We start from the raw sequence: 18271 nt of genomic DNA, 5'->3' as shown, positions 1-18271 counted from the left end.
GGTCTGAGGAAGAAAATGGGCAGGAAATGAAAGAGAGGTGACAGGGAATGAAGGAAATGAGTTATTTAAAAAATATTGCACAGATGCACAATACTGCCGCTAGCAACTTTGTAGATCATTTCCAAGAATCTAGCGAGTATTCGAAGTATTTTTAAAAAAACATTCTAAAAGCACACAAAATGCTTCCACATTCTCCCTGAATAAAATACGCATGCAAAAAAATGCAGTGAGATATATTAACTTTGATAGGGAAAAATGGGTAATATAAAGACAACATTTTTGTTTCCTTTTTTTGGGGGGGGCGTAGTGACTTTATATCATGTCTGCTTAAATTGCATTTTTAAGGTGTGTATTTTCTTTGCCGATTTCTCTGGAAATCTGATTTTCTTTAGGCAATTAGCTTCCTTTCAGTGCAATGAAACCTTCTTTAGGATCAATGAGCTAATGCACATCCTGATTTTGACAGGCAGGGTAGCATCCTATGGAGTCAGAGGACCATCTTTGATCAATTGGGGAAAGTAAGTCTCACTTGAAAATTCATTCTCCAATATTGATTCTTTTGAGGGAAAGACCAGGAGTGTAGCCAAATATTCAAAGATGCCACTGGTTCTGCCAAGCATATGTATTCCATCAAAGATTCAGAGGATCTGGTCCTGTGTCATTAATTTCTATTCTTTTCATAGCCCATTATGGCCGTTATGTGGCATAGTTTAAGGAAATGCCTTTAGTTCTAAATTAATGAGTTTCTCTAGCAGTTACACAAAAAGGGCAGGAAACCACCTTATAATATAAAGATTTCTTTTGCACGACTGAGTTCATTTCAATTTACCATGAATTTCACTAATATTTAGCCCTTTTATTCTGTTCTTTTTCAAGAAAATGTGATCAGTGAGATAACAGATTTGAAAAATTTCCAGGTAATTGTTACAGTCTCATTCATATTTCAAAAATTCATTACCACCTAGGCAAACCAGCCAGTTGTGTGGGGTCACTTCCCTACTCCTAAGACCTCAGGTGTGTGACTCTATTCTGCTCCAGGCTATGGCCGACTTTTATGAGAACCATTTAGAATGGTCAAGGGCATAAAGGAAATATATGCGGAAAGGGTGATCTTTTATAACCACTATATTCAAGTTAGGACTCAGTCTGACACTGAAATACACTTACTCAATGTAATTTATAGATAGTATGTAGTTACTGAGTCTGAAAAATATCAGATCAATAACCTAAGAGACAAATGGCGATATAACTAACTTCACTCAAACTACTGACAGATGGATAGAACGGTGACAATGTATTGTCCTTTCTGCATTGTGGTGGGATATAAAAAGGATATAAAAGGAAGTATCAATAGTACATTTCTTCCACCATTACCTCTCCTTTATTTTCATGACATCTTCCTCGGTAAAGATATAACAGAATTCCTTTAGAAACATCAGATTTTTGGTTGGACAAATGTTTCTGTCATATCGAACTTGGAAAAAATCCAACTACTATATATATGGAACCACACCAAACTACATAAAATACCTTACATGACAGTTATTAAATATGCTAATGTTCTCATTAGAGATTCTTTCACCATACCTTCATATGCCAATTAAGTATTTTTAGATGGGAAGCTAATGTGAGGATTCACACAAAATTAAAAATCATATAAAGTCAACCATTTGTGTGACTTCATTTAAAAACTGGCAAATGGAAAGAGAGAATAATGATTCCATTTTGTGTGCTTTAAATATCCTCAAGTGGGATATTTAGCTGGTATTCTGTATAAGGCAGTCTTCAATGTATACTTTTTTTGGTAAATTAGGAAAGATCAGTCTTGGTTGTATTTTGTATGCTTGGTTTTACAGGTATCTATGAGGTGATAATGATTGTAGTTTCACCCACAAAGTCAGTGAATATCGAGCACAGTCTGAGGACTTTTGATCTCCGTTCTGACCTGAATCTCTGGCCTTGCAACAAGCAGCACGATTCTCTTACACTCATCACTAGACAGCAATGCCACTGCTTCTTCTCGATTCTGGACATCTTCCCCATTTATCTAGAAAACAAATGAAAGTGGCACATTAGTTTCCATTTCCACAATGCTGCGCACAATAAATGGCAAATATCAGCTCATTTATGGTAAATGTATGGACAATGAAGCTCACACAATGGGCTCATCTTCAGCCCCTCCGTGGAAAGTGCCTTCACTCAATTACGCGCTTACTGTAAGAGCCATATCGATCCCTGAAGGATGGCGGACATCAGAGGAAGCAGTTATGTTCATAAATGTCCAACCTGCGCCCTGGCAACATACATCTAGCAACACAATTAACCAGCCCCTGACAGGTGACGTTCATCTTTCTCCGCTCAGAGTAATGGAAGTGTCACTCTGAGATAATAGTGCTGGGGGAAGCAGGACCGGCAATACCACAACTGAAATCCGTCATCCTGCATGCTTGCTGTGAGCCAATTAGAGGGCTGCAGTATTATCTCTCACCAGGCGATGCTCCCAAGCCATTGCTGATTGCATTTTCACTTAATCATTTCATATTTGTGTGTGGGTCTGACTCAGATGCCCAAACATCACTCAGGGTGTATCTCAGTGCTTAGCTAATCAAAAGGAGAAACTCATCAGTAACCTCCTCATCAAAACTCCAGCTCCTTTCTAAGATTTCCTAACCCTAAACTCATGCAATATCTTAACTATACTTCAATGTTTTTAAAAATTAACATAGAATAAATTTGACTTGTTAATAAAAATGAGGGAAGAAACCGATCTTCAGTAAACTTTAAGCTACTCAGAAAAGACTCCTATGGCATTTGAAATCTGCTTTTTATACTTTTTCTAAGTTCTAAAGATAGAGTGAATGAAACATCTAAAGTTTGTATTTTAAACTAGACTTTCAGGATCCAATGTACTTAGCTTTTAGTTTTTGTTTTAGTATTTAAAAATTAAAATCTTAAATGTTGAATTTCAAGACAGATAATAAATTTTTTCATATATAATATATAATCAAAATATATGAAAATAAAATTTCATATATTTTACGTAAGGCAAGTATTAAATTATTTCAATAAGAGACATATGGAAAATATGGCTTCACTAACCATTTTTTCCATAATTAATATCCTTTACTAAGGATTGTTGTGTAAAACATTAAGTAGACTACTGTGGTTTCTCCCTGTGAGACTCAGGGATGCTGGCTGATGGAAGGAGGATAGACACAATGATTAGGAAGCAAGGAATCTCAACTTTAGACCACAATTATGGTCTTTTTAAAAAATAAATTTATTTATTTATTTCTATGTGTTGCTGATGATCAAACCCACTGCCTCAGTCAAGCACTCTCCCATGGAGCCACAATCCCAGCCCCCCCTAGCCTCTTATCATATGTTTAAAAAGCACACAATCCAACCCATATGTTACATCTTCTCTGACAAATGCAAATACCACTTTAGTTTCTTGCTTACAATGCAGACAAGAAAGCCAACTTTTACAAGTTTCATGTGCATTGTTTTTTATTTTTTTAATTTTTTTGCAACCACAAATCCAAGGTCTTTTTTTTTTTTCCTCAAAGATAAATTTGGGTCTTCATGGATTCTACTGTACCTCCTCCATTCTATACTGTCTTATTTTAAAATAATGTGTATAATTTTTATTCTCTTTTACCTTGGAGGGCTTATGTTCACTTTATAGTAATTCTTAGTAGTATAGCTGTAATACGTTTGTCAAACATGAACCTGATCATTCATCTCCTCTCCACTATGGGCACATTTTGACTTATAATTAAGTTGAGCTGAATGATTTCATACAGGTTATCTTAACCTTTTCTGTTTTTTTTTTTTTTTTTTTTTAGAGAGAGAGAGAGAGAGAGAGAGAGAGAGAGAGAGAGAGAGAGAGAATTTTTTTTAATATTTATTTTTTAGTTTTCGGCAGACACAACATCTTTGTTTGTATGTGGTGCTGAGGAACAACCCGGCCACATGAATGCCAGGCGAGCGTGATACCGCTTGAGCCACATCCCCAGCCCCATTCACCTTTTCTGTTTGAAATATAATTCTTACTACATTTCCCCCTGGTCTCCACTCAAAAATGAACATATGTTCCCATTCTTCATCTGAATTTCACTTGCCATCTATCTAAATATTCCTCATTCATATCAATCTAAAGTTGTTATTATGTTTGCTATCTTAAAATGCATATAATAATGGTGCAGAGGGTTGTTACAGAAGGTTTAAATAAGTGATTGGTACAAAAAAAATCATATTCAATGTTGGTACACATTAGTATTGATGCAATTGTTATAGTTATCACCATTTATATTTTAATTCTCAGTAAAGACAAGACTTTTTCCTGTTATTTCTTGTTAAACAAAGCAAATATATTCATAAACAATAATTAAATCCACAGCAGTGAATGTAGTTCTATTTAGAAAGATATTTACCTCCTATTTATTAACTCTTAGCCATCAGGAAAAAATATGATTTTCTCTTTTCAGTCCCTTTCCTGTTGGTATTCATTTTTCTCCTCTGAAAACTCCTCTGGAGAGCTTTGTTCTCCAGTTCTGCCAATTAGTCCCAGTTTTTGTTTGGGGAGGGGGTTGTGCAGATCAGTTGTTGTAGAAACACTTATAGTCAGAATCATACCAAGGATGAAATGAATTTGCCTCAGAAATATGGCATTAAAATGTAGTTTACTGTTTCAAAATAAGGAACACTTTAGCCAACTGGTTGGTAGATCCCATTGTACTCAGGATTTGGTTTGATGCCTAAACTGATATTAAGACAAGAAATACAGTCATGTGTTTCAGAAGATTCCTCTCAAGAAATGAAAAGCTTTTAGGAATGGTACCACATAGAGCCTCCAAACTTCAATTTCCTGTGCTCCTGAAAAAAAAAAATGGCTTAGGGAGTCAGGACTGCTTATGAGGAAGTTGCCTAGAAAACCCCAGATTGACATAAAGGTGGAGAACCTCATAGAAAGGGAAGGAGACCTATTACTAGTCAAGTCTCTTATTGAAGGAACTCAATTTTAGGCAGAGAGAGAGGAAGAGAACTGAGAAGGAGATAATATGTAACTTGTTTTTTTTTTTTTTAACTAAATAAGAAAAATATTTGTGGATAATATATATCCCAGTTTACATAATCATATATAAAGATTAGTTTCAAGATGGATATTACTGTTGTCTTAGGAGAGATCTGGGAGTCAAAAATATCATTTTAGGCCCAATCTCCTGCATGGACATGAGAGAGAATGAGCCTAAATACTTATAAATGATCTGATATAGCTTCTCTGCTTATATGTACCAATTTTTGTTTCCTATATTATTGTACCAGAGGTGGATTAGTGACTAAAATTCTTGGCATCCAACTACCTACAGAATTTCTTAGGAAAAATCAATAATCTTAAGTAGAAAAGGAAAGATTTATTTCAAGTCTGTTTATATTTTAATATGGAGAGAAAAGGGTGAGTACAAAGTATAGAAATATAGATATTTAAAGAACACCAACAGGAAATAGCTATTCATAGGGAAGAAAATTCAAAACTAGGAAGAAATTCTGAGGATAAGTTTATGTGCAGCACACAGAAAGGGCTCATTAGAAGTCTCCATATTCCACTGTTGAGTTCTGGCAGAGATCTGTCTGGAAGTAATCCTTCGGAACATGTCGCACTTCCTGGCCAGCATGAGACGGGGCTGCTTACATGGAGTGTCACACTCTTACCTTGCCAAGGAGAAAACAGAACGCAGTGATTTCTCCTTGGGAAAGCTGATCATTTATTTCAGCATTTAACTCTTGCTTTCTAGCTCAGAAATACTTTCTTTGGTTGTGCAATTTTGTAAGAGGACTTCTCTAGGATAATTACTGTGGATGAATTTGACACAAGTTCTAGGCAGTGGCACAGAAACAGAACCATCAAGCACTTGCAGAGGGAAAATTCATGAGAACCAGCAAGGTTCTCATGAAGCTATCCTAAGTGTGAGTACATGTGATGCTGGTGGGTGAGGTCATCTCACAAGCACCTGGTGTGCTAAATGGAAAAAATCTTAGCTACACACTAAGGGCAGGACCATAAACTGTGCTCTACTTAGGTCATTGTGAACAGAAAATTAGAATCCCAGTTGCTCTAAAGAGATTCATTTAAATAAAAGCCAGCCAGGAAACCTCAAGGATAAGGAGTAAATCCTCTGTTTCCCTCACTCTCATTTCCCTGGGAAAGGAGTCATTAATTGTTCATTACATGGTATCCCATAATCTCTCATCAGCCATATGGGAGCTATTTGTCTATGGGTACAATTTTGTCACAGTTTTACTTAATATAATTCCACAAGCACCCTTAAGACATTGCTGCCTATGTGCGCAGAAAGAATTGAGTTCTAGGCTTTTTAATGTGACATGTATTTATTCATTAAGTGTGACATTTTTGTCACAGAATATAAAGTAATCAGGCAGCAAACAACACTTTATCAATCCTGCTGTTGTTTCTTCAATGAACCAACTCCATTAAGGAATGTTTTATTATCTCGCAGATTTTTCTTCAGAAATTTATCCACCCACAATATAGCTGAGACTCTAGAAATGTCAAAACGTTGTATGCATGTATGGAAAGGTGAATTTTATTTCTAAAATGACACCCACAGGACTAATTTTAATCACTGTGTTTGTGTATCTGGTTAGCTGGAAATTAGCAAAGAAGTCAGGTGAGAAAATAATAGGAGGTGGTGGTGGAGAGTAGATGGTGAGAAGAAGTGGCAGCTGGTGACAGCCAAGAGATCAGTAAGAAAAATGACAATATGTAGACTCAGTAAATCCAAATAGGGTCATTTAATAACAGGGCACAAATTGTCCTACATGTTTCAGTCATTGAGCATTTTATTTCTTTATTGCATCGTGTAATGATTGCTGGGTATAGCATGACCCTGACCATCAAAAGGTAACATCATTTTTAGTATATTTAATTGGAGATGGTAACACAATGAACAGTACATTTTAAATTATTTTCAAATTTAAAAAGTGAGAATTTTAAAAGCTTTTGTGCCTGGATGATACACTAAAATGGTACTCTTAATTTCTCAATGAGGCTGTTCAGGTCTTATTTATCCTATCATCCTTTCAACTGAATAGCTCATTTCATTCATTGAATTATTCCTGTGGATTGTGAAAGATGATGCAAATATGATGGCGAATAAGACTATGTCTTGGTTTCCTGGTTCACTTTTTCTTCCTGTGATGAATCCAAAGACAGACACAATTCCTTTTTGTTTAACTACTTTTGTTTAACCACTTACCATTCTCACAGAACTAAAAATGATATCCTTCAGAGATTCTCTGCAAACTAGTGGGACCCCAAGCGATCATTAACTCATTATCCTTAACTAATGGGAATCTTAGTAGAAGATTTTTTGATGAAAAGGGAGTTCTGCTACAGAGAGTAAAAAGGATAAAGAAGTGGTGGGATTCAGTGAGTGTCTTCTTGAAGAAGGAAGAGAAGAAAAGGCTGCAGATGCACAGCCACATCATGACAGTGTCACCCTGTTGTGACCCTTATGCAAACCGATGTCTTCCTGGAAGAGGTTCCCTAGAATGCTGGGAGGCAACTATCATAAATTTGAAACTGAGATTCTCCAAAGAAACATCCTCTGGAGGTCCACACATAGCAAGGAGAAATGGAAACTGGGTCACCCCAACTAGAAGTTCTGTTGGGTGTTTTAACAGTGTGTACTCCTTCAACTTGCTACTATAGTTGTCCTCTCTGATTTACAGTTGTGATCGACAGTGAAGCTCAACCTAGAAGGACCTCTGTTCTTATTTGGGGGTTGATGGGGACACAGGAGCTGGGGAGCCTGTGTCTTTCTGCATCCACTCTTTATGGGAGAGGACTCTGAAGGGATGGAATATGTAAAGGCAGGTTTGGAGCAGAAACTCAAACTTTTGTCATTCCTGATTTGCCTGGAACTTTCTTGACAGCTGAGCAATCTCTCTGTGGTCTGCTTATTGTCTCCCTCATTAAACTGATATTTAATCACTTTCTATATTTTCACATTTCTATATGAAGAAGAAATTGTATTTCCTGTCCCTAGCAACTCATTAGTGAGTGGTTGAACCTTCTTCAGATGTGAAAACTTTCATATAGTAAAGGAACATCTGGATCCAAGTTCACCTAATTTATTCTAGACAAGGCAGCAATTGTTACTGCTGATGCTGCTAGAAATAATAGCCACTAATGGTTATTAAACACTTTCACGCACTGGGTTCAGCATTTTTCATGCATAATATGTGATCTTCACAACAATAATAGGTTATATAATTGTTACCACTTTCTAAGAGTGAAAATGGACTTGAAATGAAAGGAGGTTAAGTGATGTGCCCAACCAAGCCAATGGTGGACCTGGGAGTTGAAGTCCAGGAATCCCACTCCAGAGATTGATATTAACCCATTAATTATTATCTGATAACTCTTAAGAAATGCTACCATCTTTACTTTAAAAATGTTCAAATGGTAGCTTTTCTATTTCATAGATGTTAATATACAAAAGCAAAGACAAAATATGTTCTCTAATATTTTATAAGAAACATAATAAAAACTTTTGGGTAGACAGTAGGAGATTTAAGGAAATAACCACACCACATACTTGCAAAATTCGATCCCCTTCTCGAATACGTCCATCCTTGGCAGCAATGCTATTTGGATCTACCTGCAAAGGAAAGGATATACATCTTTAAAGGGGCAGTCAGTATCCACCCAAGAACTTACAGATTCAATTTTAAGTTCCTGGTTCAAAATTCTCTATTGATTTTTGACAGAGTGCATGTTGTATTTTTATCCATCAAAAATTACTACTCCTAGCCAGGCATGGTGGTGCTTACCTGTAATCCCAGGGGCTCCAGAGGCTGAGGCAGGAGGATCGAATATTCAAAGACAGCCTCAGCAATGGTGAGGTGCTAAGCAATTCAAGGTCTAAATATTATATAAAATAGGGCTGGGGATGAATTCCTGAGTTCAATTCCAGGTACCAAAAAAAAAATACTAATCCTAAAAATGTAAATAGACTATTTTAGAGTTAACAATAATAAAATGAAGTGGATTAGAGTAGAAATCGATTTGAAGACTTTTTTTCTCCCTCCTTCCTTCCATCCCTTCCTTCTTTCTCTTTCCTTTTTTTCCCCCACATTCATTCATTTATTTCTGAATCTCAGTTGTCAGATGGTCTTCAGCTGACATGAAATGTTAATGTTAGGATTCTCTGGACCCAGGAAATTTTCTTTCTATTAAGTCAGTCTTTAAATCCTGCCCTGGCTGTCTTAGAAAAGCTGATAGTTATACTATAAGTCTACATTTATTAAAGGGATTTCTGTCTCATAAGTATATTAATTTATGAAGGGATTTATAACCTATCTTGCTTAAGAAATGAAAAAAGAAATCCTAGCTATACATTTTATTACTCAGTACCACTTTACATACAGGATCAAGTATTTTAACTGTAAACTATTTTAGAATAAATAGATATTTAAAGGTGTAGCAAGAGTGTATCAACATTTTAATGTGCTGAACTTGAGTGATGATTTACAGTTCACTGGGGGAATTCCACCTCGAAGATTTCTGATGGTTTCAAACTATTTACTTGGCTTGTTGCTTCAAAGCTTTTTCCAAGCAAAGTATTTCAAATGTAGCTTGAGGTTGATCCAGCCTACCCAGATCTTTGATATTACTTTCTTATTAGGGGTGCCACCTAACAACTGAGTCTTAAGTGATAAATCAAATGCATGCAACTATAATTACATAGAGGAGAGGTAAGAACAACATTCCTTCCAAGTCCATATGCTCAGTTCCTGTGGTTTCTTAATCATCCCTGGAAAGTGAAGCTTCAAATCTGACATTTAAATAATAAATAGAGACTTATAGAAAGGAAGTGAGGGATCATCAATCAACTGTATCTCATTTAAGAGCTATTCACAATCTAAAACTTGTCTTCAAAACTATAATCAAACTAATTTCAAACTCTTAGCTTTCTACCTCTGTGCTTATTAAAAAAGGTAGTTCTGTAGGTATTTCTTTTACTTGCTCAATTTAATCAGAGGGATTGTAATAGCTTTACATTTGAAAGAAGTATATAGATCAAATATTCTCTGGAGCATTTTCCATCGGAAGAGCCAGTCAGCAAATTCTTTGGAAAAAATGATAACTAATACATTCTACATTTATCAAGCTATATAGTTTTTCTGAGTTTGTTAATTATGTGATCACTTTCATATTCTAAACAGCTCTACAAAAACAATAATATAAAAATTGTTGCATTGAATTTCTAGTTGAGAAAGCTGAAGCTTGTCATGTTAGGTAATATTTTCAGCACCATGGCCATGAGAACTTGGAACAACATGGAAGAGCAATTGTATCTAGTTTGTCTAACTCTAGAGTATTTTTCTACAGGAATATAGATAGATAGCTTCTACACATACACACATACAGACACACACACACACACACACACACACACTTATATATGTGTGTGTTTGCATGCTGTGTGTAATTTTCAATCATATGTAAATATAGGGTTTTTTTTAGTTTTTTAAATATAGTTTTTTTTTCAAAGCTTTTTCCAAGCAAAGTATTTCAAATGTAGCTTGAGGTTGATCCAGCCTACCCAGATCTTTAAAAAAAACAAAACAAAACAACAACTCCATACTTTGCTATTTCTCATAAAATGATCTTTGGAAGTTTTAAAAATATCATCGATGGTAATACATTTTACTGGACACTTTTTCAAAATAATTAATTGCAAAGGTTTTTCACCTTTAGTTCCTCACTTCTTAAAAGTGATTCTGGGATTGAATAAAACTGATAGATTTGCTCCTTGGGTATTCAAATTTATCCATCTCATCACTAGAGTAAAAGACTTCATTATTGTGAACATTAACTTAAAATAATTAGCTAATGCTATTGTTAACAGAACAATAAAAGAAGCAATGGAATGGAAGGACAAATGTTTGCAGATCAAAAACTTTGCTCCACTCTCTGCATTCTTATGAGAATTTATTCAAATTTAGACAATGTTACTACTTTCACACTTTTCCTTCCTGGGATTCTATGGTAAAAGCATCCACATTAAACAAGCTGATAATAATTACATTACTTGGGCAGCATAATTTACTTTCCTAATTGAAAGTGACAGTTTTGGAACGTGGCCAATGCTTCACATTCAAGCCTCGCAAGGATTTTCTCATTGTGAGTCCTTTCATTCCATCCCTCCCTTTCCTGCCCTCCTCCACAGCATTCTTACCTCGCTCACATAAATGCCCATGTCTTCTTCATCATCTGTTCTGTAGCAGACTGTCAGACCGAGCTTCTCCTGACTGCTAACACGACACAACTCAACCTCCTGAGAGAAGAGCACACAGAGCGACATTTATCTCAGAGAAATCTCACAGCAGAATGGAGAAGGCACAAATATTCTTTGGGTCACCCTGGGAAGTTTGAATATTACTGCCCAACATCCGAAATTAACTCATGGGACACAAATTATCAAAATTTACCTTCAATGTGTATTTCTGAATATTCATCCCAATGTTACATATCTCCATTGTGAAGTTGTTAAATACGAACATTATGTGATTTTTACATATTCATGTTATTGTGAAGTTGGAAATATGTAAAGTCTCAAAATGTTAAATATATATGTGTATACAAATTATTAAGCTTCAATCTATAAAATATTTGAGAACATCAAAGTAGATAGCAAAATCTCCTAAAATGTGTTTTCTTTTTAAAAAAAACATTTAAGTGAAATAAATGAAATAAATTTAATAAAATAAGTTTAAATTAAAAAAATAATTCCTTTGGACACATTCCATCAGTTCTTTTGAGTTCTCTACAATGTGACAATAAGCAAGTATTTCATGAGGTCAGGTCAAGTTTTCTATTGTTTTATAGAAACTCTCACCCTTGAAAAGAAATGGGTTCATCCAGGCTGAAGGGAGAGACATCAACAGTCATATGGGGCAGAGGCAATGATTCAAAATGCAGCAGTAAATGAACATGAAAATACATTTACTGAAATACATGGCTAAGGGGCTTGAAATGTCAGACCTTAGATAATGTATACTAAATCTATTTCCTGATTTATGTTCAGTAAAATAATAAAAAGTTCAGTGTATTTCACTTTTATATAATGAAACAGACTTGTACTACTTTCAGAAGCAGAAGACTTCAGGATAAATCACCTTAATTTCCAGCATTAAAACACAAATTGATGCTCTAATCATGGAGCACTTGTTCCTATTGGATGAAGAATATATAGTAAATAATCAGAAGAGGAAGGACAGAATATATTTTAAATTGCAAGTGAAGTCTGGATCATGTTTCTGGGACTCAGCTCTGAGGGAATTATGCCTTTGTCTGTGTTGCCTCATGCCCCTTCTCCATTGCCTGCAAGAGGCATGGTCTTGATGCTCAGTAAACTCCAGGAAGGTTGCTTGATTTTACTTCAAAATTTTTTCTACTGCACATTGCATTTTACAAAACAATTTTTATGGAGTTTTTATTTGAAGGGAAATAGATTTGTGTGTGTGTGTGTGTGTGTGTGTGTGTATAAAGAAGATTACTAAGTTTAACAGTAAAGTGCTATGGTCTAAATGTTTGTGTTCCCAAAATTTATATATTGAAACTCAAATCCCAAAGTGAATGTTTTAGGTGGTTGGGGCCTTTGGGAGGTGATTAAAACATAAGGATTGAGACTCCATGAATACATTTAGTCTCCTTATGAAAGAAGTCCCAGTGAGCTAGCTTGCAACAAGCTGGGAGAATGTGGATTCTGAAAGGAAGTGAGCCTTCTCCAGACACCAATATGCTGTCATGTTGACTTCCCAGCCTCTATTTCTGTGAGAAATAAGTTTCTGCTATTTATGGGCCACACTGTTTATGCTATTTTGTTATAGTAGCCAGAATGGACTAAGACATAAAATATACATTTAACTGCTGAGGATTTGAAATAGTTATTTAGCAAACTATTTGGTAAATAAAGAAGATTCACTTCACTTCAAACAAGAGGATATTTTCTAGAACATTTTGCTACATTAGAAGAAATAGTATCCATTTCAATTTTTGTGTTTCAGTGAAGTCCTTGTCATTGGATAGTGACCATTTGTTTTAATGATATGCTATAAACTATGTGTAAATCCTTAGGGTATTTACTATCATAGACTCCAGTGACCCATAATTTTCACAGCTAACAGCAAATAAAACTAAATTTAGGTCCTCTATCCTGAGACAAGTGCTGCAAATTAGTGAAATACATGAAACTCTGAAGAACTCACTTTTTGCTGGTGGGTAAAGGTATTACAAATGATATTAGTGGTTAAAAAGGTTATGGAATATGCTGAACAGTCACCAAAAGAGGTGAAAAAATCCTATCATATAGATGAAGAACAGTAAATAGTAACAAAATTTGGCACCAGAAACAAATATGTACACACCAAGCAAGGGTCTTTTAAAAACTGACAACAATTAATGCCTCCAGAGGGAAGGAATACTTGAGTAAACCTGTACTATTAGGAAGGAAATACAGTGACAGAAGAGCTTCCATTACAGCAACCAGGTATGCAGTTAGCAAAGGAGCCTATGATTCCTCAGAGACCTATAGGGAACCTAAATACTCCATAAACAACTGACACTGGGCTTTTAAATCAAGGCAAATAAGAAGCTGTAGTCAAAGTCGAAATCCATTGACTTTCAATGTCCTGCTGTAAACTAACAATATTGTGGGAAGACATTTTTGGAAGGAAATGCTCTTTTGGAGTGTTTTCTTTATATTCTCAATGTATGCCCTGATATTGGGGTTTGTTTAGTAGATGATTATCGGGTTTATTGGCAATGCAATAAAATGTATCTATTAAAAAGAAAAAAAGTAGAATCTACCCATAAGGCTTTAATATTCCAAATCAAAACTTCTATCTAAGAATCAGAGGAGAAAGGAGACTAAGATCCTGAGGTCCAAATAATTTTTCAATATTCTCATCTTACCTAAGTAAACTCTAAAACAGGTCTCAATGTTATCTACCTGATGTTTGTTTTTGATACCCCTCTTTTAAGACACTCAAAACCCCTCTTACGTTTAGCATCTTGGAGTTTCCGAGGTCCGATTTTCTGGGTAGAAATGGTAAAATGGTATGTTTTCCATTTTACCTATCACCTAGCAAAATCTGGCATTTGGCATGGGCTTTCATTCTCTCACAAGTAGCTTTTGAGAAATGATTGATAAATAAATCTCTTTTAATAGGATCATCATTAAAGATCACTTAAAATGTGACGGAGCAGGTTTCAGGTCATACTAATATAGGTTGAAAAAAGCTTAGCTCAAAGGACTGAACTTAAAGGGACAGAATTTCAGGAAGTGAGGGACCCCCAAAGTGAGATCGTCCTGACCTTACAAAATCCACGAAACACCAGTCCTCAGTACAAACTGGCATTTCTTTCTTCGGCTGAAAAGGTCTCAACTGCTGCACATTACATACTGGTACATCGACACACAGATTTTAGAATCAAAGTTCCTTTAGTTCTATGACAAAACAACTTATAAGAAGGTACCTGAAGCCCATTTGTTTGTCTGAGGCAAAGGTGGTTTTCCAGACTCTTATTATTTGAAAGGAATTTTACAGCACAGGTTCAATTAAGTATTCCCTTCACAGTGCACACAAGCCCTGACTTCTGAAGAAACAACCTCCTGGTAATAGAGAATGTTTTCCCTAACAACTTTCATACTTTTTCCTCTGTCACTAGGAGGCTGTTTGATGAAAAACATAAAAGTGAAATGCTACCTCTGTACATTTTCTCCATGGAGACAATTCATAGGCATATACAAATCAAAGCCAAGCCTGTGTGGATGGCAGTGCTAACCACCCATAAGTCATCAGTGACTGCAGTGGAAAAAAATCACTGCACACACCTGGAGAGACCACGTGCATTTGGACTTAAATGGGCTTCAAGATGCTCTGTTCTGAGAAAATACACAAAGACACACACACACACACACACACACACACACACACACATCAAATTATGGTATCTAATCCTGCAAGAAACTGATTATATATAGGTTGAGGGTGGAGCAGAGGAATAAAGTAAGAATAACTTGCTGATAAACAGCCTTCTAATCATAGACAAGAATGGGATTTTAACTCTGAGATATCATCTCACCCCAGTTAGAATGGCTATTATAAAAAAGAAAGTGATAAATGCTAGCAAGGGTGGGGAGAAAGAAAAACTCTCACACACTGTTGGGAATGTGAATTAGTATACCTGTAGTGGAAAACAGTATGGAGTTTTCTCAAAAAAAAAAAGAAAAACTAGAAAGAGAATTGCCATGTGATCCAGTGGCTTATACAAAGAAAAGGAAATCAGTATGTCAAAAGAGACATCTTTACTCCCATGTTTATTGCAACAGTATTCACAGTATCCCAGACATGGAATCAACATAGGTGTCCACTGATGAATTAATGTATAGAGAAAAGGTGGTATATATACATGAAGAATGGAATGCTGTCGTTTGCAACAACAAAGATGGACCTGGAGGCCATAGCATTAGGTTGAGTAAACAAGGCAGACAAAGGAAAGCACCATGTTTTCATTTATATGTGGAAACTAAAAGATTGATCTCATAGAGAGAATAGAATGGTGGTTGTCAGAGCCTAGGAAGGGAAGGGGGTGAGGGCATGGAGAAAGGATGGTTAACACACACTGGGGTGCAACTAGGTAGAAGGAATAACTTCAAGTGTTCTAGAGCATTGTCAGACTGTAGGATAACTATGATCGAATAATATGACAATAATTGATTGAATTCTTCAAAAGAGCTAGTAGAGAGAATTTTGAATATTCCTAGGACAAAAAAATGACAAATGTCTGAGATGATAGATACATTAATTACCCTGACTGGATCATTACACATTATATATGTATATCTTGATATAGCATACTGCCCCTCATCAATATGCATAATTACCATGTTTCAATTAAAAATAAAAATGTATTTATTTTGAAAAATGAGATTTTTGCATACATGAATCAGTTATACTACGAGTGCTATGGAATTTTTATAATTTTTATGATTGAGATTGAGGAGGAATAAAAACTTAAAAAAACAAACAAACAATTTTACTTTCTAGATAGGACTGTCTTGATGGAGGAGTTTACAAGGTTTGAAGCTGCCTGCAACAGGTTTTTAAACAGAATCACTCCCAAACTCTAAAAAACATCACCCCATGCCATGAAAGTTTTTCCTCTGGGTGAGAAAATTCAGAGGGAGTTAGCAATAATCAAGCCTGAACCAGAACTAAGCAGGACAGTTATTTATAACATGAAACAAGGAAGAAAGGGGATTATTATGTTCATATCTTTATTTTTATTTCATTTATCTTGCTGGTTTTATTATAAAACAACATGTGCATTGTTACACAAGTTTAGTGTTTATAATCTATTATTGTCCTACATTTTTTTTTTTTTGGTACCAAGGATTGAACCCAGAGGTGCTTAGCCACTGATCTACATCCCCAGCCCTTTTTAATATTTTATTTAGAGACAGGGTCTAACTGACTTGCCAAGTACCTCGATAAACTACTGAGGCTGGCTTTGAACTCTCAATCCTCCTGCCTTGGCCTCATGAGTTGCTGGGATTACAGGCGTGAGCCACCACAGCCAGCTGTCTTACATTCTTAATGTTGATTAGTAACTAGTGAAATACCATGAGTAATTGTTCAAAGAAGACATTTATTTAAAATAAAATCAAATTTAAATGTGAAAATTTTAACCCCTACAGATAAGGGAAGCCTAGATAGTTTACTATAGAAGGATTGCTTCAAAATCATTATCCCCTGGATAATTAAAACCAGGTAACATACTTAGAAGGAAGTAAATAATAAAACTTCTGGAATACCCAAACTCATCTGACAATGGTGCTCCAGGCCCACACATGCTGCTCCAGGTATTATTCATAGCAAGTGGCTGCAACAGGAACCAAATCACATTTTTGTAGAAATATAGGGTGAAAGACAAAGCTCTTGTCATGTCTCTTCACTAGAATCCTTAACCTCAATCCCTTATTGAACTATTTCTGTTGCAATGGTACTGCTCTGAAATATTGGCAGCCTTTGATCCTTAATTACCCATTCTTCAAAATAGACTTAGAGAATTCTTCAGGAAACAGAAATGGGTGAGCTATGGCTTCTCACTGTGGGCTGTGGATCACTTTAGGAAGTGAGAAATGACCTATATCGAGTGGCTTTCATGCCATAATAAAGAAAAAAATAATAATTTCATCTGTACTGTCAACTGAAGTAGTAGATTCATGCTGCTGGTTATCAATAGTCAAAGTCATGAATTTTGGACCAGTAATAAAAATGGGAAACATAAAATTGAGATAAGTGAAAAGGGGCCCATTACTTTTATGTCATTACTTCTACTGTGACAACTAGGAACTCAGACTGACCCTGCGGAATCCAGTCTTGGGATGGCCTCTTTACAAATATGCTGTTTGAAAAAACAAACAAAGGCATACAGGGAAACCAGAGAAAACCTTCTGTTTACACTGGATGTGCCCCCACCTACAAGTTTTGCTTCTTGTAACCTTTGAGGAAATTGTAATTTCTTTTAGGTAAACATGTGATTTACATTTGCAGGAATCCAGAAAACCAGTGTTTCTCACAGTTAACTCTTGAGCTTTGATTGAACATTAAAATGATCATTTATTATTTTTCTTGTGATGTTGTTAACTATCCATGGCATCTGTGATAAGGTTTTGTTCCTCTCAGGTTAGTTTTTGGGGTTCTCCAAAAATATAGCTTAAGATGCCATAAGCAATATGCAGGAAAGACTATGCATAAAATATCATTTCCAGAGTTGGTTAGGTTGTAAAATAGCGATTTTAAGCATTTGAGCTCATTCTCTGATGAGCTCAGATACCCATGTATTCCCCTTCCAGCACCTTTGCTCTCCAGCTAGACCTTGAACCTGTTGACCCTTCCACTTTTCATTATGAATAATTGCCTCATACCCTCACCTCTCTCTTTACATGACTTTGAATCCAGACTTATGCATAATCATCTTTTATAAAAATTTACCACTCCCTTGTTCTCATCTTTCAGAATTTCACCCAGAAAAAGGTCAATTGCAGTTAAGCCTAAATATTCACTTCCTAACATTCCCACCTCAGCAACTTGGGGTCCTGGAGGAAATGCACACCACAGTGACCAGACTGATAGCTTTCACTGTATGTTCATTCAACAAAACCCAAAT

The 18271-nt window shown here is 35.7% G+C and overlaps 1 protein-coding gene across 2 annotated transcripts in view; it reads right to left on the bottom strand.

The window, feature by feature from the left end:
- Positions 1 to 18271, bottom strand: part of Pdzrn4 (PDZ domain containing ring finger 4) — a 352095-nt gene that overhangs the window by 9728 nt on the left and 324096 nt on the right. For both annotated transcript variants that reach the window (XM_076852772.1, XM_076852773.1), the window contains 3 exons: positions 11271 to 11369; positions 8625 to 8687; positions 1946 to 2047 (listed from right to left, as the gene is read on the bottom strand). In XM_076852772.1, coding sequence (XP_076708887.1) covers positions 1946 to 2047; positions 8625 to 8687; positions 11271 to 11369 — 264 coding nt within the window. The remainder of the gene's footprint in view (positions 1 to 1945; positions 2048 to 8624; positions 8688 to 11270; positions 11370 to 18271) is intronic.

Source organism: Callospermophilus lateralis, chromosome 4 (genome assembly GCF_048772815.1).
Source record: "Callospermophilus lateralis isolate mCalLat2 chromosome 4, mCalLat2.hap1, whole genome shotgun sequence".
NCBI classification, from domain to species: Eukaryota; Metazoa; Chordata; class Mammalia; order Rodentia; family Sciuridae; genus Callospermophilus; species Callospermophilus lateralis.
Note: the sequence above shows the minus strand (reverse complement) of the source record. Positions and strands in the feature narration are given on the sequence as shown.